The sequence below is a fragment of the Solanum lycopersicum genome, chromosome 2 (assembly GCF_036512215.1).
Source record: "Solanum lycopersicum chromosome 2, SLM_r2.1".
Taxonomy (NCBI): domain Eukaryota; kingdom Viridiplantae; phylum Streptophyta; class Magnoliopsida; order Solanales; family Solanaceae; genus Solanum; species Solanum lycopersicum.
The window spans coordinates 68,325,894-68,346,333 of record NC_090801.1 but is presented as its reverse complement, the minus strand read 5'-3'; the positions used below and the strand labels follow the sequence as shown (position 1 = coordinate 68,346,333).

Here is a 20,440-nt window from a genome sequence, read left to right as displayed (position 1 = left end):
AATAGATGATTTCTCATCTCATCATTAGTATTAAGTGTTTTAAACTCAATATTTTTATTAGAGTATTCATAGAGACTGGTCTCTTCATTATCTTACACTCTCATTGGTGAGTATGTATCGGTAACATTTACTTAAGCTCATTTAAGATTGCTCTCATCATATGCATTAACCTCACATCATGATTGTCACCACATTCTTCATTTCATTACGTATATCTTAGGTTCACTTATTTTTGAACGTATGTTAGACTTATATATCTATACATACAAGCCATGAGGCTTCATTTATAGTTCGTTAAGTGAATTCTTGTTTTTCTAAGATTATGTATTACAAGACTTATGTATCTTGTATATATGCCAAGATCTTTGATTTTTGATCTAAGTAGATGACATTATTCTTGAATATTTCACTCACGTATGACTTATGTATCAATACGGAGGTTTGGACACGAGAACCCAAATTTTGAATTATTTGGATATCATTTATATTTTTCATTGATTTTTGTTCTAATATTCATAAATTTAGAACTCTAAGTTAAGTCTCAACATTTTCGTGAAATAATAAATTTTTTTTTTTAATTAGAATTCTAAATTAAATTTCAATCATTTACATGAAAGAATAATTTTCTAATTTAATTAGAATTCCAATTTAAATCTCAATATTTACATAAAAGAATTAATATTCTATTTTTAATTAAAATTCTAAATTAAATCTCAATGTTTACATAAGAGAATTAATTTTCCAACTTTAATTAGAATTTTAATTTACTATTGTTATTATTTTTAATTAAATTCGCTTGAATAGGGAGGTTGAGGGTTCGAACCCCCACAGCCCCCTTATTTTTCCTCTCATTTTCGCTGAAGAGGAGGCTGTGAGGTGGTGGGTTCGAACCCCCACAGCCCCTCTATTTTTTTTTTAATTCTTTGACATCCAAAAATTTCCAGATTCTTTTTAAACCTATTTCTATGTTTTTGGAAATTTATTCCACTATTTTTTCTGCACTTTTTCATCAAGTTTCACATTAGTTCTTAGGGAGATTTCATGGTTCATTCACTTCACTATGCTTCATCAAAATGAACATCACATTGCACACCCATTTCACACATAAAATACATGATAAATAAACAACTTATATACCCCAAAACAATGCCTAAAACACTGCCCTATACACACCCATACATCAACTTTTTCCGGTCATATTTTGATGATCATTATCGCGATTTCCCGCACATAAACACATTCATATTTAATTTAAACACATCATTCATGCAAAAATCTAGCAGCACAACATACCCATCCTACAAATTCATTAGGGAGCTAAGGACAAGGACATACGAAGGGGAACAACCTTAGTTTCAAGAGTTTAAGAAACGTCCGAAAGAAAGTACTCTTGGAGAAAGAATTCCATGAGAGAAACTCATACCTTAATCGATGTTCAAACTTTAATGTTGCTGCCCGGAAAACTCCTCCAAACCACTCCCAATTCACTTCAAAGTATACCTCTCTCGACGAACCTCTCTTAGCCTTGACGTTTTGATTACTTTTTCTTTTGCTTAAAAAAATTTTTTGTGAGTTCTTCAAGCATGAAAATTATTGATATTTTGGCAGAAATAATGTGAGGAAGATGGAGAACGTGAGAGAGGGAGTTTAGAAGCGTGAGAGAGAGAGAGGGCTAATTGGATTAGGAGACTAATTCAAGAATTAGTCAAATAACATTAAAATAAATAAATACAAATCTGTTTTATTTATTTATTTATTTATTCATTTAAAACGTGAAAGGACAATTATGCCCTTAAATACCTATTTATTCTTATTTACATAATTCTCTTCTCTTTTTTTTTCGAATCGTTACAGTTTTGACTTCACTTTCAAACAAACCAAATCAACCGGAGTTATAAAACTCGATTTTGACTTCTACTTAAAATCGAACAAAAATTTACTCTGGTTTGAGAAGAGAAAAATTCAAATCAGATCGAAATTATTTGTCAGTTTGAGAAGAGGAAAATCGAACAGAAACACAATTATCATATTTAAGAATTCGATTTTGATTTCTCCTTAAAATCGAACTGAAATCATATGTTCATTTTGGGAAGATGATAAATCGAACTGAATCGTCATTATCATATTTAATAACTCAGGTATTGATATCTCGTTATAATCGAACCGAAAATATGTGTTTCAGTTTGATGAGAGGATGAACCGAACCCAACCAAAATTATCTATCTAGTTCGAGATGAGGAAACAACAAGCCGAACCAAACAACACTAGTTATATTTAAGAACTCGATTTAGAGTTCTCCTTAAAACCAAACCAAAATTATTTGCTTTGGTTTGATAAGAAGAATAATCACACTAAACCATAACTATTTGCTCTGGTTTGAGAAGGGAAAAATCGAACAGAACCACAATTATTATATAAAAAAACTCAATTGATTTTTCCTTAGAATCATACAGTTTTTATCTGTTTTAGTTTGAGAAGACAAAACCAAACTAAATCGATATTATTTGCTCTGATTCGAGAAGAGGAAAAACCAAACCGAACTATAGTGATATTTAATATCTCGATTTTAATTTTCCTTAAAACCAAACTGAAATTATCTTATTCGGTTTAAGAAGACTAAAAACCAAACATAATTAAAATTATTTTCTTTGGTTTAAGAAGAGGAAAAATCAAATCGAACTATGGTAATGTTTAATAACTCGATTTTGGTTTTTTTCTTAAAACCAAACTAAAATTATCTGTTTCAATTTGAGAAGAGGAAAATCCAAACTGAACTAAAGTGCACAAATTATGCACATGTTCTTTTTTGGTGCATCATCTAAAAATGAATTGTCGAAAACTTGAATAATATCTCAAGCTAAGAATGCAATCAAAATTTCAGTAGGGCATTCATGCAAAAGAAAAACAAAACAACGAATCAAACTCCGAACTAGAAAAACTTATTGGATCCGTTTACTATTATTTGCTTGATTTTGAGACCAAAATTGAGCAGGGGCGGAGTTGTACTGTCTCTAGAGTGTCCAATTGGAAACCCTTCATCGAAAAATTATACCGTATATATAAATAAAATGCTACTGGTAAATGTTAAAGTTAATAGATTGGATGTTTTGAACATATCAAGATGCTATGGTCTAATGGTGTGAGACTCTCTTGCTTTACTTTGAAGGCACAAGTTTGAATCCCCACACAAGTGCATTTTATAATCATTTTTAAATAGAACACTCGTATTTTATTGTTCATTATTGACTTATTTCTTTAATTGCCTAACCTAATTAAATTACATTCTTAATTAGAAATTTATATTAAGTATTGGGATGTACAAAAATCAAATAAAAAAATGTTATTGGGTTATTATTATTGAGTTTTAATGGGTTTATAAAATAATTTATTGGGTTATTGATTTGGTATCGATTTTTATTATTGGGTTACTGGGTAAACAGATAATCCAATAAAATGATAATAATTGATTATTTTACCCTTCTTAATTATTAAATATTAATAATTTAATATATAATTAAACATTACAACTTTATCAAACTGTTAGTACTCTATCAACTTCACACTAGATCGCTTTACTAGTTTTTATATATTGTTTACTCAAAACCTAAAGATTAAAGTAAGGGATTCACAATTGTAATTATTTGATTTTAGCTTTAGTTTTAGTTTTACTCTTGTTGAACTGTTTTATTTTAGATTTAGTTTGTAATTATAGGTTGTAGTATTTGCAAGTTTGTAAAGGTCCATAATTAAATCAACATAAACAACCTTTTACTATGTTTTGGTGGTAATATATAATTATAGACTTCGTACTATACTTTCTCTTATTGATGCAATTCTCATTATTTTTCTTGTTTCACTATATCAAAGCATTTAGAAAAGTGAGAAGACATATAATATTTTATGGCCATGTTTTATTGGGTAAATCGAAAATCGAACCGATGATGATAAAAAATATCTTATTGATTTGTTATTGGGTTACCATATTTAAAAATCGAAAACCGATAAATCGAACAGAAAAATCAAACTGAATCGACTGATGCACACCCCTAGTTTAGTAGCTAATTGAATTTTCAATTACTTTGAATTTTTATTACTTTTCATTAAAATTTGTATGTAATTATTTAATTTAAAGTTAATAAAAAAAATGAATTTTTTTCTATAAAGTTGTTAAAAAAAGCTAACAAAAGAACACCTCATTTGACTTTGCTTTCATTATTTATATCTCGTTAAACATCATATAGTTTGATTTTAAAAATTTTTTGGAACATTTGTTAGTAAAAAAAAATATTATTGTTACGTTCAATTTTAATTTTTTCAATGCATCTATTCATCAAAAAATATAAAAAATTATTCATATATTATTTGGACAACTTTCATAAAAATTCTAGCTACGCCACTAAAATCGAGAGTAGTTCAAATAACAAAATCAATCCAATGGTAAAAACACCCCACTCCAAAACTCAAATCAGCACAAGTAGTCTAGCATGATAGATGTCTAAAAGAGATTCTAGATGCTGTTTTTGAAACCGAAAAAATTAGAAACAGCCATGCAATAGAGGAAATTGTTTAATAACTAGAAACCAAAACCTAAAAATTAGAGAAACAAATTACTGTGGAAAGAGGAAGAACGAATTAATAAATTCAGTTTTGGTTCGCCAAAACCAAAACTCAAAAGTAAAAAACTAAAATGAACCTAGAATTTGTAACTAGATTCGTTCAGCTGAATTGGCTCAATGTACCTATTTGGGCTAAACCAAATTAGGAGATTTATGGGCCGTTGTTCTAAAGTTATTGAAAAATTCGCAGTGTAACATTTTGGTATACAAATATATATGGGCCCTTGTTTAAGGTGTCAATCTTCAAAATTTTTAGGCCACTGTATTTTTAACTTCCTTTTTTGAATTCAAACTTTATGACAAATATGAAAGCTATCTTAATTCTCTGAATCATATGATTGAAATATGCCAAATATGAAAACTTATCATAGACATCCAAAAAAATTGGATTGTGAAATTCGAATTTCAGAATCTCAATTATCTTAAAATTAAGCATTTTCAATTAAGTTGGAACGAGACATTGTACATGCAGTCACTTTTTTCTTGTTTGTGCAAAGAATAAGAATAAACAAAACGAGAACAGGAAAAAAAGAAGATAAAAATAAAAACAAAAACAAAAGCGTGGATCGCTTCGTTGATCATTAATTGGATCATCAATTAACTATAATTGTACAAGTTGGAATCAAGTGGCTGATGGCTGCGTTTGATCATTTGGACAACAGTTCAACATTTTCTCAATTTATAATAGTCAAAAGAGCATGATCTCGTAGTTGGTGTGATCGTTGATTTGATAAGGAAAATTATTGGATCTTCGTATTGAGTCTAAATTAAAAAATAAAATTAATTTAAATTTTTAAATAAAATAAAAACATATTCATCGTCAATGATTATCAAAACGAGTTTTCACTTGAATCAAGTTTGGGGGCTAGCTAGTAATTTTGATTGGAACATTCTGGTCCCATTTTCTTGTTTGACGCGTTGAGTGAGAAAAAAAAAGTTGGACCATTGGGTTGTTACGTTATACCACTATGTCAAACTTCTATTATTATATATTACTTTCTCCGTTCAATATTATTTGTCATAATTTTTATTTTTTAAAGTTAAATTGTAAAAACTTTAACTAACATTTTAAGATGCATTTTTTAATCATATTAATATGCAAAAAATTATAATTTATACTACTTTTCATATAGTTTTAGAATATCTATTTTTTTTTATTTAAAATATCAAATTAATGTGATATAATTTACCTTTAAAAATTAAAAAAATTGACTTTCGATAAAAATAACATGACAAACATTTCTAGACAAAGGGAGCATTATATAATATAAATAATGCTCATGAATGACCAGGCTCTATATTATAAGATGAATAATAATTAATTTTAAACGAAATTACCATACCTGACCACGTTATAATTATTTTATTCAAATACGTCAAGGTGAAAAAATGTGATTAGTGAGATATATATGTGAAAGTCTGAAAAAATGTAATTAGTGGGATGTCCAATTCAGAACAAAGAATAGTAGAAGTGGGATTGTGTGTAAACTCCCACTAACTTTCTTTCTGTAAGATATTCGTTTTCCGACAAAATTCCTCCTTATCACTTCAAATAGTACACTTCCAATATAAGTTATTGCAATAAATAGGCAGTAAAAAATATTTAATTCACGAGCAAGCACGTGTTTCATTTATTTTATTTACATTTAACTAATAATAATTAAGAGCGGAATTTTTAATCAAATTAAGTCATTATATAAAATAATTTACCAAAGTAATATTTTTTTCTAAAATTTTATAAAACTAGTATAAACGTATTTCACGGTAACGTTTTAGGGTATATTTTTTTTAAAAAAAATAACAGCATTAGGTTGATATACGTGTAAGTAACGTTTTAGGAGTAAAACGTTAAAACGTTACTATGAGTAGCGTTTTAGGAGTAAAACGTTACTGTGAGTAACGTATATCAATCTGACGCCATCAACTTTTAAAAAATAAAATATATTCTAAAACGTTACTATGGAATACGTTTATACTAGTTCTGTAAAATTATAGAAAAACATATTATTTTGGTGAATGGCTTTATATAATGACTTAGTTTGGTGAAAATCCCTATAGAAATTTTTAACCAAATATAAATTTAAGTGATAGATATATCATAAATCTATTTTTTAAAAGTTAATTTTTATAATAAAATTAGTATAACCGTAAATTAAAAATAAATATAACCAGAGGACGAATTCACACGTTTGAAATTCTCCAAAAATCCAAATACAAGAGATAAAAGATACATAAAGACTCATATTACTCATAACGATAAAGACAAAACTGGAAGATTAAAATAACATGTGAAAGTAACTAAAATTCCTCAAGAAAAAGTAGTCATTCAAAGTAAGGACAAGAGAAAAAAGACTTTGATAAAGTCACCTAGGCTAACACTGTTACGCAGCCAAGATAGGCAATGGGCTAATATTAGTATTATAAATACTTGCCTCCTACAAAAGAGACGAATCACTAGGTTTTAACTTTCTTTTAACATAACAATACACACTTTTCTCCCCTTCTCTTTCAAATATCAAAAACACAAAACTCTTTTTTGTTAGGTAATAACTCAACATGGGGAGGATGGTTCTTATAGCTGCAGCAATGACTCTTTTTGTAACCCTTCAAGTTTTACAACCTCCATTAGTAGTTTCTGCCGCCACCAAAGGAAAGACGGTAACCGTTTTGAGTATCGATGGAGGTGGTATTAGAGGCATTATTCCTGGAACCCTACTTGCCTTCCTTGAATCTAAACTTCAGGTATACCTATGCTACATATATACGTCATACGTTTTATTTCATATGACAGTTATTTGACTATACGCGCTGATCAGTACAAGTAAAAAGAAAGATATTCGCCATATATACTTGGAACTTATTATTTTAAGCATGTTATGACATTTCTATGACTATATATAACAGGAAAAATTAAATATCTAACTGTTGGATTAAAAAGGAAAATGTGTCGTATAAACTGAAACAGAAGAAATACTCGTAGATTACTTTTTTTCTCATGAATTTATTTGTGTATGCTAGGAACTTGATGGACCAAATGCAAGAATTGCAGATTACTTCGATGTAGTAGCAGGAACAAGCACAGGTGGATTAGTAACAACTATGCTTACTGCTCCTAACAAGGATAATCGTCCTTTATATCAAGCAAAAGATATTTCCAATTTCTACATGCAACATGGCCCTCAAATTTTTCCTCAAAGCAGGTTAACAACAACAGTGAATTAATTACTCATAGAGTTTGTCTCTTTTTTCTTTCTAATTTTATGCTTTAATACTGAAGGCAAGTGTTTGTTTCATTATATATGTAATTCAGGCGTAACAGCTTTGTGAGAAGGATCACAAATTTGTTTGGAGGACCAAAGTATGATGGCATATACTTGAGAACAATTATTAATTCAATATTAGGCAATCTTACAATGAAGCAAACGTTGACTAATACAGTCATACCTACTTTTGATATCAAACGTCTTCAACCAATAATCTTCAGTACTGCTGATGTAAACTTCTATCCTAATAACATTCTTTATCTTTATCTTATTTTATATAGTTTCTTCTTATTTAATATAATTATTCAAAATTAATTTGTCTACAGGCAAAAGCAAATATCTCAAAGAATGCTCAATTATCAGACGTTTGCCTTAGTACCTCAGCCGCACCCACTTATTTCCCAGTGCACAGTTTTGAGACTAAGGATGCTCAAGGCAAAACGCGTACATTTGATCTTGTCGATGGAGGTGTAGCTGCAAATAATCCAGTGAGTAGCCACAAAAGTTTAAATTTTTATAGTATCTTATTCTTTTTGAAATATCAACATTGACACAATTCTTTTTGACTCTTATCTTAGACCTTAATGGCAATAACATACGTTTCAAAACAAATCATGACGGGCAACTTTCAATACGAGGGTATGAAGAATATGGACTGCAACAAAATGTTGGTTCTGTCGTTGGGCACGGGTATAGGCAAGCAAGAAGAGAAGTATAATGCTACAGTGGCTTCCAGATGGGGGATGGTAGGTTGGGTGTACAACAATGGTGCCACCCCTTTGATAGATATTTATGGTGATGCTAGTGCTGATATGGTAGACATACATACTTCCACCATGTTTCAGACCCTTGGTAGTGAGAAGAACTACATCAGGATTCAGGTAAGAATGACTGAGCTTGTCTTAGTATTTTCAAAATACATGCTGAAAATAAATCAGCTAACACTTCTCTGGTTTGATTGGTACAGGATGACAATTTGACAGGGGAGGCTGCATCTATGGATATTGCAACGACACAAAACATGGAGACACTGGTACAAATTGGTAATGATCTATTGAAGAAGCCAATTTCAAGGGTCAACTTAGAAACAGGCCGATACGAACCAGTTGTTGGGGAAGGCACCAACGAAGCTGCTATAGTCCGCTTCGCTCAGTTGCTTTCAGAGGAAAGGAAGCTCCGAATAAACTAACGAAATACTTGCAGAAATTTTACACACAATTTGTTGGACGATTAGAAGATTAATTTGTATTCTTTTACCCTTCAATAGTTAAGCGCCTAACTAGTAAACCATGTTGTAATATGAGAATAAACATCCCAAGAAGAAAATAAAATTTATGTAATACTTCTGTTTTTTTTTCTCATGAGCTCCTATGAACTGTTGTTTCATTAAGATGTCATGTACTCAAATCTGCTCTGGCTCGCACATCACAGGAGCCTCGTGCAGGAATATATTCATGCAAAACAGCACAATTGAATTGCAGCTGCTAGTAAGTCCACGGGAAGATAAAAATGAATCCAGGAAACTGACTTTGTACTAGAAGTATTGCACATCAAGAGGTTAAAAATATTGAAGTAAGCTGAGACAAAGGACTTTTGCGGAAGCCATAGATAACCGAGTTTGGGGCATCCATATCATTATATTATAAATGGAAAGACACTTTATCCTGCATTAAGTTCCCTTTCACTTTCTGTACAAAACACGTTGAGGTATATTCAGGCTATATATTTTGTATTCAACAGAAGAATGCCCACTAATAAGCAGAATTAAAGTCAAGTGAGAAATCGGCTCAAACTTTGATAACCGCAGTTAGTTTTTGTACTCTATGAGAAGTTGAGAACAAACCCTTCGTTTTTGTACTCCATGAGTAACAAATCCTGCAAGAACTCAAAATGTAGAAAGGAAAAAAAGGATCAATGAGATGGAAGGATATACAAGAAATTGATGTACCAAACTACCAAAGTTTCTCTTACTCCTACAAGATAAGACATAACAGATTGATCTGACAGGCTAAAATAGAGAGAGAAGATGACGTGGGCGCAAAATACCTGATTCTAGCTGTTTTGAGGCCCAAAAGTTAACCTGAACCACTATACTTCTATTGTGAACTGTGCCAAACAGATTGAACTAACAAGCATTAGTAGCAGCCACATTTGATATCTCAGAGCATCATAAATTTTGGATAATGAAAAAATTATTGCAGGTTGAAATTTGAAAAAGCGTTCAGCATACCACTGGAAATTTTACTGAAACATTTTAGCATAACCCTTCTTCTCCTTCTCTAGTTTATAAGCAATCTGTCATAATTGTTAACAAATTAAAGAAAATGTAGTTTTTGAAACTACAGAACGAGTAGTTTCTGAGAAAGAAAATTAGAGAACATGTATTACGTTCATGTGAAGATGTTGGATCAAATATTTTGATCTGATAATGACTAACCTTCTTCATTGCAGCAGCCAGCTCCTTCTTTATCCCCCCTGAAAGAGTAAATGTAAGAAAAGGTTACCGGGGCTGATACTCTAAGACTAGAGGTGAATAATATTATTTCCTTTATTCGTACAAAATATAACCAGTCAAACAGAGTTTAATGTGAACTTTTATGAGGTAGGGAGTGTGGGTTGGAGCGAAGTGTACCACACTTTGGGTACAAATCGGAAATTCCAGTGAGAACTCTATGAGCATCTCTGAGTCTTTTATATAATCAGTTTAGGCAAAACATAATGAACACGCTTTCTCAACTGCTACTTCTCCTTTTATGGATTAAAAGTTCCATTGCCAGATGAAAAGGACTTCTATATGCAAGTTTGGATATCCAAGTTACTAAGCCTGAGATTCACAGCTAAAGACAGCAACCTTGTTTGGCTCCAGAGAATCATCTAATACAACTTAGAGTATACAGGTAGCCCAGGAAATAATGCAGAAAAAGGAAAAAAGGAACGGCAGCACATGCGTTAATTAAGAAGAAAAATATACTCTTTATACTTCAACATTTGCCAGAGTTTCTTCCCTTAAAATGTCAAAGAAGAAAAATATACTCTTTATACTTCACTAACCATTGTTTGGCTCTAACTCCAGGGCCTTCTTAAAACTTTCAGCTGCTGCATCTATAGCATTCATTGCCATATATACCTGAAATAGAGAAAATGATGGTTCAATGTTTTGGATATGTATAAGATTCCGTATAGTGAAGTATGAAGACAATAAGGTAAAAGTGAATCAGTAATCCTACACCATCAAGTAAAATATTTTAGAACCATGGTGTCCGGCTCGATAGCCCACACCTTGACTAATTCAATAAGATATCAACCGCCTCCCACTAAGGCAAGTACAGGGTAACTCTATCTACCATGGCTTGGACAGATGGAAAAAAATTATCTAGTCTTTTTGCCTCCTTTGGGATTCGAAGAATACAGGAGAGATATTGCTATGACCAAACGCTTCTCCTGAATATAATAATACAAAGGGCTGTTTAATGAGAATAAAGATGAGGATTAGTAGAAGGTCTTCAGGTCTCAGATTCATATGCCAACATTTGTGTAAATTTAAAGTTTGAAAGTAAGTGTAAGTTCTGTTCAATGGATTAGAGGATGCATGACATGCAGTTGACAGGAGCTGTACTTGTGTTTATCTAACTGAATTAAATTCCATAGCAAACTGATAATCCAACACCAAAGGAACTAATAAAACGTGAGACAAGCTTGAGAAAGGAACTTAAGGCGCAAAGTTTGTATCCTAGTGAAGCCTAATCAATCACCTTAATCATGACAGAAAATAATCATTCCAGACTAGAAAGAAAAACAAGGTCGGTGGACAATCTTAATGCAAAAGAAATAGAAGTTTGTTTAGCTCTATGGAAGATGAAGATAGGAAAGTACATTGTAAGTTATTCTTTACACTCAAGACTTTTAAGTCCAAGGACACTGAGGAGAATGATGTTACAGGTGCTTTTTATCATTTAATATTGTGGTTGTGCAGTAGATCATTCTATATGCTATTCACTGTTGGCTGCCCTTCTACAAATCAAGTCAGGCTTTCTTTTGTCAGGAAATCTAACCACTTGAACTATATTATAGCTCAACACACCAACCTGGCCTTGGCGGTAAAAAGCTTTGACATTGTCTTCTCCATCATAAATTGCATCATTCGCATCTATCAATGCTCCAGTTAGATCTCCTATCTTCAGTTTACAGGCCTGAACAAGAATGTTAAGAAGATTTTGCGGAGCAAAAGAAAAGGAAATGCTACAGTCACAAGAACAAAGTCTAAATATGCATACGTGAGGAAAACTTATAATATACCGTCAAAGGGACCTGGTTTAACTTTGATTCAATAATACTCTATTTTAAGTTATTATTTTTCATTTAAATAATACTCTAATTTTGATTAGAAGACTCCAAGGGACTTGGTCTCACTCATGTTATGGACCTGGCCCAACATTCAAAACCAAATCTGGCCCACACCCTATTCCTCCAAACCCCGTGTTCCCCTCTTCTCCATTCACGTACAGAACAAAGCAGCCTAAGAACAAAACGATGAAGAACCCTAGTTCAGTTCCAAAACGGCGCTGCATCCCTTCTCTCTCACAAATTCATACACCAACATGTGCTAAGCACGAGAGCTTTGATAAAATGGAAGATTCTAGAAACTTCTTGACGGTATATTACTCTAATTTATCAAGAAAAAACCTTCAAAGGACACAAAGGACTAGTATAAATCATTATATAGCAGAAAAATTGAAGGCATTTGTTTCCGATCTATTCAAATCTTTACTTTTGAGATATCAAAAATTCAATTTCTTCTCTAAATTGTTGGTCAACACACCCGATCTCGTTTGACCGGATCCGAACAGGTCCCACACCCTAACTACGGCACCTATTTTGCGGAGTCCGAGTAACTTAGCTTCAATGTAAATAGACATTGATGGCGAAAATGTATAGACTAAAACAAGGTTATTTATTATTTATTTATATGGAAGAAACATTAACAAAGCTGATTTCTTCAGGAAAGTTACTACGTCCTCGGGATATGTTCACACCATAAAGCAGGAAATAGTTCTTATATTATGTAACTGAAAGTCCTACTAAGGCCTTCAATATTCTAACAGAAAGAAAATCATTCCGTAAGACCAAATGGTGCAAGAGAATTCAGGAGAACTTACAGAACTATTTGCAAGTATCTGGGACTTTGTCTTCCTCAAATACTCGCTTTTTACTGTGTAATGAGGAAAATAATTCCTTCAGAAAGATGTCCTAGTTATGAGAAAGCAAATCAGATAGTCATTTATAGCTGCACTTAGAAAATTTACCTTCATCAATGTCGTCCTTTTCCCAGCATAAGTCGGTATAACGGACAGCCTTCCTGTACTTCCTGATAGCCATCTTATAGTCTTCCTTCTGCCCATGAGTAATACAAAGATGATATACAATCACATATTGAAATACATAAAATTTTCAAAGAAAGTCTAAGCCCATGAATAAAAAACTACAGAAAAGTGGAGAAGAAATGGTGTTACATTGTTCGCTCATCTTATTTCTTTAGTTATTTTTTGCAGTAGATCTTATTTTATGTAAAGAAAAAGCTATCAATCCAAGCTTACTTTTGGAAACATATATGTGTGAACTTATATAACAACACGAGGTATACTTGAAACAAACAGGAAATATACATTAATCTAGTACCTTGAAATGTTCATTGCCAAAGGCTTTGATACGTTCAACAACATTTATCCACCAAGCAACCTCATCTGGTTTCACGTCAAGGTCTATTGGCCAATCAGGGTAAGTATCACCATCTTTAAAGAAGTTAATTGTGCCATCATCTGCACCCTCTGGAATTTCTCCACAGTCCTCTATTATCACAGGAAGATCAGGAAAACCATTTTCACTTGTTTTAATATGTTCAATTACACGAATCATCCCCAAACCCCTGATTACTCGTCCAAATACAACATTCTTTCCATCTAGAACATGTGTTTGAGAAGCGGTGATGAAAAATTGAGACCCGTTTGTATTTGGACCAGAATTAGCCATAGAAAGCATTCCTTTTCTTTCATGTTTGAGTTTGAAATTTTCATCTTCAAATGTCAAGCCATAAATTGACTCCCCACCACTGCCGTTTCCAGTAGAAATGTCCCCGCCTTGTAACATAAAGCCTCTGATGACATGATGAAAACAAGAACCCTACATAAGAAGCAAACATTATTATAATGAATGGAACAAAAGCTAAAGGGAAAGGTAAAAATGGACAGTCACATAGAGAGAATCAATTTATTTGGGTCACAAAAAAAATAGATTTAGATAGGATAGAGCATGAAGTAACAGATAATTCCAGAACATACACCCAAAATTCATGCTGTCTTGGAACTGTTAGTACTATTCTAAGCAATCACTCTTCATTCTCCCTTATATATCATCATTGGCATTAGAGTCTTTGACAATTCATATAAACAGACTGAACTTAAAAACGATGATCCATTCCCCGCCCAAGGAGAGAACCGTTTCCATATGTGCAACCAGACTTACTTTCATGAAATTTTTGAGAAGAGCCCCATTCTCCTTTATTCTTTCCTAAGCTTAAAAGTAAATTCATATATACTACTTCCCTGTTCAACTGTAAAAGAATGCGAAGAAACAAAAGAACAGCAAAAAGACTCCACCCCTACTGGCACAAGAAGATCAGAGTTTATGACGTGATTCGTAAACATCAAACAGAGTGAATCATACTGATATTTTCAAGTAAAATAGTATTGAAGTCTGACAATATGATCACATGCATTCCTTACACCCAAAAACTGAAAAGGTGGGAACCAATATACACCCAAAAACTACTACAGGTCTACATATAAGCCTCAATTCCTAACTAGTTTGGACTTGACTGCATGAATCATCTATCTGACCATATACATTCCTCAACTAGGTCTATTTCACTCAAAAACACAAGTATTCATGTGTTGAAGAGGAAAAAACACAAATGCACAACCATATTACAGGACGCAGAAACTATTTACGCGTAGAAAAATAGAGAAAACCGAATAAAAACCTTGAAATGGAGGGGGACACCGGTGTTGGGGCCAATGCCTTTCTCACCAGTACAAAGAGCCCTGAAATTTTCAACGGTTTTAGGAACGATGTCTTTGTAAAGCTCAATCACCATTCTTCCTTCAAGCTCTCCACCAAGGCTAATGTCCAAATAGCATCTCGGATTCGCCATTTTCTCTTGAACTCGAAAAACGTTTCAATGGAAAAAAAAAAAACGGAAACCCTTTGAGTTTTTGAAGGAGCAGTTTATGCTACAGTACGCGGTGGACAGCATGCGATTTTCCTGTTTCTGTCAATACCTGTGGACTGGTAGAGTGTGGAGGATCATTTTGGACACTTATGGGCTGAAACGAGCCCATGGGCCCACTACAACATACTAAGCCCACTTTCCTTCCGTGATGACAGCTGTCCCTTTGTCAGTATAATAGCGCCAAACGTAGTCTGCTTTTTGTTGTATTCTGTCGCTCAATAAAATATCGCATCCTATGCGAAAAAAGTACGAAAGAATTATTTTTGCAAATTTTTATTTGTTTCTTCTAATGTTAAAAAAAAAAGGTGAGTATCTTAAGAATATGAAAAATAACTCTTCTAAAATCCCCATCAACACTAACAAAGAGAAGCAAAAACATTTCATTTAATCTCTCTTAGAAGGATTTTCCTTTTTCTTCTTTTTAGAGTCGACAACATTGGTTATAGTAAGAAATTAGTTGTTATTAATCTTGTTTGACCAAAATTCTTAGTGGAGCAAATAAAAGCTCCTGGTGTACAGGATAGCTCTGTTTATCTATTCTTTAACAATTTATCAAAGACACCGAAAAGTGTCTGCTGCCCTTTTATTTGTATTGTTTAGGTAAATAGATTGGACAAACATAAACATTTTTACTATTAGATTTAAGAAACTTTGCTTAATGGATTTACGCCAATAACCTAGTGCAAAATCAAAATAAAAATGTGACAGTGAATTACTTTGAACTAGGTCCAAGATGACTTCTTATACTACATCAAACATCCATTGATAATATGTTATTTGGTAGCAGAGCTAATTATCTCACAATAATATAATTAGAACTTTCTAATTCACCACCCTACAGTTCTTTCTGATCTCTCCATTTTGTCCTGTAAGCACACCTATATTGATCAGCTTAACCATTGATGCGGCAAACTCCTTGGAGAAAAGATATGGATACTTGCTGAAGTTTGACACCAGTGCAGCAGTCGTATTGTCATTCATGAGAGCTTGATCTGACTCTAGAAGCCCTGAATTTTTCATTAGGTTCTTGAAATATACATTGTCGAACCTGTTAATTGAGACTGCATCCAGAGGAGCCAAGTTGGAATCTGAATCTTTCTGGTTGGGGCATACGCTTCGCAGACTGCCTAGTAATGATGAATCCAGTGTTGGATCAGGATTGCCTGATCCATCAAAATCAAATAGCCTTCGCTTGAACGTGGAACATTGAGCAAATCCAAGGGTGTGGGCACCTGCATCAACACATGACAAATACTTTGGACTTTACTTTTATAATTGATAAGGTTAACTGATGATACATGAACCACAAGGCTCTTTTAGTAGGAATTAGTGATAAAAAGAAAAGTTGCATGTTGGTGTAGGATCAGGTACCTGAAAGCACCACAACATCTTTTACATTAAGACCCTTAGAAACAAATTTCGCAGTAATGTTTACCAAGGGCTCGAAAGGTGATGGAAGCTGATCATTAGCTGCATTCTGACTTGCAGTAAGACTATCTCGACGACCCAAGCACACTGGCCAAAAGGGTCCTCTAGTCTGAAAACATTCGACAAAACAAGTTAGATCCATTACATGGTAGCCCGTAGCCGTATCAAACAATTTGATGAGAGGCTAAGTATATCATATAGATCAGGAGTCTTAGAGCCCTTTGACAAGAAAAAAATTTCTTACAAGATAAATAGCTTCCCTAGCTGCTAGAGTCAATATATCAGTACATGAAACTGTAGATGGACAAGCTTTCTCCACATTAGCTTTTATTGCATCAATGACTTCATATCCTCTGGCTGAATTTCGATTAGGAAATGCATTCTTCTCTCCTGTGAATGTACTCGTATCATCAAGCAGAATTGACCCGTCACATCCCTACACAACATACATCAGTAAACAATTAGATTAACTGGCATTAGTGCTATGTTCTTAATATGTTGTTACACTAAGAAAGTGTGTATACATTGACAAAACAGTCATGGAAGTGCAGGCGCAAAAGAGAAGCAGGCATTCTGGTGTCATTAGAAATAGCAGACCAGACACCATTCCTAACGATTTTTGTGAGGATGGGACAAGTTGTATCGTAGTATTTATAATCAAGCTGGCCATACACAAAGGAACTGAGAAACAAGAAGCAAAGCAAAAGGTAAATTAAAAACATATGGCTTTTCATGTTCATGATTGCAGATGCAGTAAACATTGCTCTTTTTGGTTATGATATCAGGAGTAAGTAGAAGGTGTTATTTATAAGCAAACACAAACTCATGCTCAGTAGAGAGTGGCAGAGCCACTTTGAATAAAGATGTCCCTTTCAGTTAAGTTTGGTGCTATTCCATATGATTCTTTAAAATATATCAGCCGCTCTTAATAGATAAAGTAGTATATGTTAATGTAGGATGAGGCATCCCTTTGAAACTTAGCAAACTGATAGAAATAAAATACTTCACAAGTTGACTTCTCTACTTCTGCGAGGGAAATGGATTTCATAGATGTGTACACCTTTTGTATAGAATTTGGCATACCCTCTTATGAAAACTTTTCAATACCATCAAATCAAATAATGTGCCTGACGTAAGACGCACCTCTATCTAGTGTTCCAGTTGTTGTGCCCGCGGTAATAAACATTGGGTAGCCTAGTAATTACTGACAGCATCCACCCCAAGAGAAGATCATGTCAAGATGAGCTATCTATTATTACAATAGGTGTCAAGTGGAAGTGCAACAATGTACGTGGCTGAGGTATTCTAAAAAATCAGTAAACTTGAACCTTGTTCCTTCATAAACTAATCCATTCAACTTGCCCTCTATTTCATTGTTCTGACAAAAAAAAAAAGCTATGGTCTCTCTATCTATCCAAAGGACAAAAATGCATAGGCCTTTGGTGTGCCTCAAGTCAAGAATTGAGACCTCACATACGCTAGCCAATTTACTTTTTTTTCTAATCATGTCTTACTTAATTCGTTCATGGTTTTATTATCTTTATCTCTTCCTTAATGAGTACTAATGACTATATTGACTTTTTGTACCAATTCAATTTTTTCCAAGTGATATATAAAAAGCATAAGAAGGCCTTATTAAACAGTCGGTGTATGTAAGTTTTTACCAACTTTAAAGTACCAGAATGCAATCTTGTTATAAGTGCTCTATCTGAATGGACTTCTTCATTACATGTTTGGCTTAGAAAGGGAAAAAAAAGTTAAGATGCACTACGACAAAAATAACTTTTAGCGGTATTAAATGTTGATACTAATAAGAGTATTAAAGTCTTTACCGGCATTACTTAAGTGTTATTAGAATCAATGTTGCTAAAGACTTTAGGGACATGTACAAAGAGTGACAATTACTGCTAAAAATACATATTTAACGGCAATTAAAAATTAAATGTCATTAATGATTATTTTTGTTATAGTGATGATGGAAGAACCTAAAAAGAAAAAACTATTGAACGTGCAATAGATAATAGATTATAAAACACGTGCACATTAAGAAACTCATATATTATGTATAGCAGCCTTGCACTAAACTAGCTAGTGGACCCTTATATATGAGGAATGACGAGTGCCAGCAATAAGGAGGTATTAGTGCCCAAATTGAACAATCTATATATACTACTTGCTGACAGTCGAATTTTATAAAAATACTATTTTCCTAGCTACACTTCTGTCCAGATTCAATTGGTATCATCTTTTTTAACTCGACTTGGATAATTCATGCCTTGCATGACATGGCAATCACTATGAGAAATTCTTATGTTGTCTTATTAAACAAATGATCTGAGTATTAAAATCAAAGGTCGAGTCAGGATTTGAAAGTATGGATTTTGAATTTTAGTCTTCCTAAAATATTCAATTATAAATTTATGATTAAATAAATTTTCAAGACAAATACGATGTTTGAGCCAAAGCTGGTGAACTCGGCCAGACCGCAGCCCAGACTCTGCCTCCTAATTGAAACTATACAAATCTGAATGTGATTGAAACGTTGATTGATTTATCCTCTTCTATAACTTGGTCTGCACTTAGATAAAGCTAAGTATTACGATATTATAAAAAGGAGCAGCACATTTTCAAATAGTGCAATTCTAGTCATCATCCGTGAACAATGAATTTGGACATTTGGTCCGTGCTATGTTAATCCAATGAATGATGTGCAGTTAACAAAATTTATCCAGTGACGTTTCCGATTAAATCACCAACATAATGAATCGGAGTTGATACAGATGCCTAAATGATATTATAATATATTTGTATAGCGCTCCACAAACTGTGAGAGGAAATGAAAAAATATATTTTGCGTAGGGCTGTGAGACGGAACAACTTTATGCCAAAATGCCAATGGAGGTACATATCAACATTACTAGCCCGTGGATTCGCTTATACAAGAAGTATCAGTTTTTAACTCAAAAATAAAAGTCAAATTAAAATAATTTTTTATTTTTGGCTTATTTTAAGTCATTTCTAGCCCTTTCTAATTTATTTTAAATTAATTTTTATAGAGAATTTTTTTCAAATAGCCAACTATAATAAACTTGATTATGATCTATAACTATAGTTTTGCCATCTCATTCTTCCAAAGAAGACCAAAATGCATTTTATCCATATAATCTTCGTTTGAAGTCAACACAGAGCCAAATTTTTATTAAACTGTTCAAATATGAAGAAGCATACAAAACGCAAAAGAAAATTTAACATTTATTATATAAGCATAGAAAAATTATTTTAACAATATATAAGTATTATAATTCTTCACTGAGAAAAATTTAAATGAATCTCTCGACCTTTACAAGTCGAACTACAATACATAGGCCACTGCGAAGCCCAAACACCAAATATACGGGTGCGTATTGGTGTGCCGGCACACGATTAGACACGTGTTTTTTTAAATACTTTTTTTTTGTAAAAAAAAATGTTATTAGTGTTGTCTTCTGATTATTTTCATTTTTTGGCCACCAAACGTATTTCAAATTGTAAAGAGATTTGGTAGCTTGTGTACTGAATAAAAGTTCAAACCAAAATCATAAGACTTTATTGCTGCCTGATCGATGTTGTTGTTTCAATAAAAAGGCCCAGAGGTCTCTTTGACAGTTTGTTATAATGTATTTTTGTATTATTCTTTTTCTGGATAATTCTTTTTTTCCAACCTGCTAGTTATTAATTTAGACTGTATAAAATTTTAAGCCTATGTCATGTCCCTATAAGTCTTAAAATATTTGTACATTCGTATACTTAATCCATGCTACATATATTATCCACAACCCCAACCCTCTTGCTTATGGTCCTATAATGTC

The 20,440-nt window shown here is 32.7% G+C and overlaps 3 protein-coding genes across 3 annotated transcripts; 1 reads left to right on the top strand and 2 right to left on the bottom strand.

Moving 5' to 3' along the window:
* Window positions 1–6,866: 6,866 nt before the first annotated feature.
* Window positions 6,867–9,240, top strand: LOC101249694 (patatin-like protein 3). Its single transcript, XM_004232003.5, has 6 exons — window positions 6,867–7,358; window positions 7,635–7,816; window positions 7,927–8,110; window positions 8,206–8,367; window positions 8,458–8,760; window positions 8,847–9,240. The coding sequence occupies exons 1-6, from the start codon at window positions 7,173–7,175 to the stop codon at window positions 9,066–9,068; spliced, it is 1,239 nt and encodes a 412-aa protein (XP_004232051.1). The 5' UTR covers window positions 6,867–7,172; the 3' UTR covers window positions 9,069–9,240.
* A 230-nt stretch (window positions 9,241–9,470) lies between these two features.
* On the bottom strand, window positions 9,471–15,428 carry LOC101249415 (peptidyl-prolyl cis-trans isomerase CYP40-like). Its single transcript, XM_004232002.5, has 10 exons — window positions 14,916–15,428; window positions 13,556–14,056; window positions 13,183–13,270; window positions 13,036–13,088; window positions 11,965–12,069; window positions 10,931–11,006; window positions 10,317–10,354; window positions 10,110–10,174; window positions 9,926–9,985; window positions 9,471–9,754 (listed from the first exon to the last, which is right to left on the bottom strand). The coding sequence occupies exons 1-8, from the start codon at window positions 15,084–15,086 to the stop codon at window positions 10,121–10,123; spliced, it is 1,086 nt and encodes a 361-aa protein (XP_004232050.1). The 5' UTR covers window positions 15,087–15,428; the 3' UTR covers window positions 9,471–9,754; window positions 9,926–9,985; window positions 10,110–10,120.
* Window positions 15,429–15,773: 345 nt separating this feature from the next.
* Window positions 15,774–17,487, bottom strand: LOC101249975 (peroxidase 10). Its single transcript, XM_004232004.5, has 4 exons — window positions 17,117–17,487; window positions 16,837–17,028; window positions 16,536–16,701; window positions 15,774–16,396 (listed from the first exon to the last, which is right to left on the bottom strand). The coding sequence occupies exons 1-4, from the start codon at window positions 17,351–17,353 to the stop codon at window positions 15,987–15,989; spliced, it is 1,005 nt and encodes a 334-aa protein (XP_004232052.1). The 5' UTR covers window positions 17,354–17,487; the 3' UTR covers window positions 15,774–15,986.
* Window positions 17,488–20,440: the final 2,953 nt, after the last annotated feature.

What these genes read in the sequence shown, in the direction of transcription:
- LOC101249694 (XM_004232003.5), top strand. Translation starts at nt 7,173, where the DNA reads ATGGGGAGGATGGTTCTTATAGCTGCAGCAATGACTCTTTTTGTAACC. An exon ending in CAAATTTTTCCTCAAAGCAG is followed by an intron (nt 7,817 to 7,926) that starts GTTAACAACAAC and finishes TATGTAATTCAG; the next exon opens with GCGTAACAGCTTTGTGAGAA. An exon ending in GTGTAGCTGCAAATAATCCA is followed by an intron (nt 8,368 to 8,457) that starts GTGAGTAGCCAC and finishes CTCTTATCTTAG; the next exon opens with ACCTTAATGGCAATAACATA.
- LOC101249415 (XM_004232002.5), bottom strand. Translation starts at nt 15,086, where the DNA reads ATGGCGAATCCGAGATGCTATTTGGACATTAGCCTTGGTGGAGAGCTT. An exon ending in AGATACTTGCAAATAGTTCT is followed by an intron (nt 12,070 to 13,035) that starts GTAAGTTCTCCT and finishes ATTCTTGTTCAG; the next exon opens with GCCTGTAAACTGAAGATAGG. An exon ending in CTTTTTACCGCCAAGGCCAG is followed by an intron (nt 11,007 to 11,964) that starts GTTGGTGTGTTG and finishes TCTCTATTTCAG; the next exon opens with GTATATATGGCAATGAATGC.
- LOC101249975 (XM_004232004.5), bottom strand. Translation starts at nt 17,353, where the DNA reads ATGTTTACTGCATCTGCAATCATGAACATGAAAAGCCATATGTTTTTA. An exon ending in TCCATGACTGTTTTGTCAAT is followed by an intron (nt 17,029 to 17,116) that starts GTATACACACTT and finishes TATGTTGTGTAG; the next exon opens with GGATGTGACGGGTCAATTCT. An exon ending in AGATGTTGTGGTGCTTTCAG is followed by an intron (nt 16,397 to 16,535) that starts GTACCTGATCCT and finishes GTGTTGATGCAG; the next exon opens with GTGCCCACACCCTTGGATTT.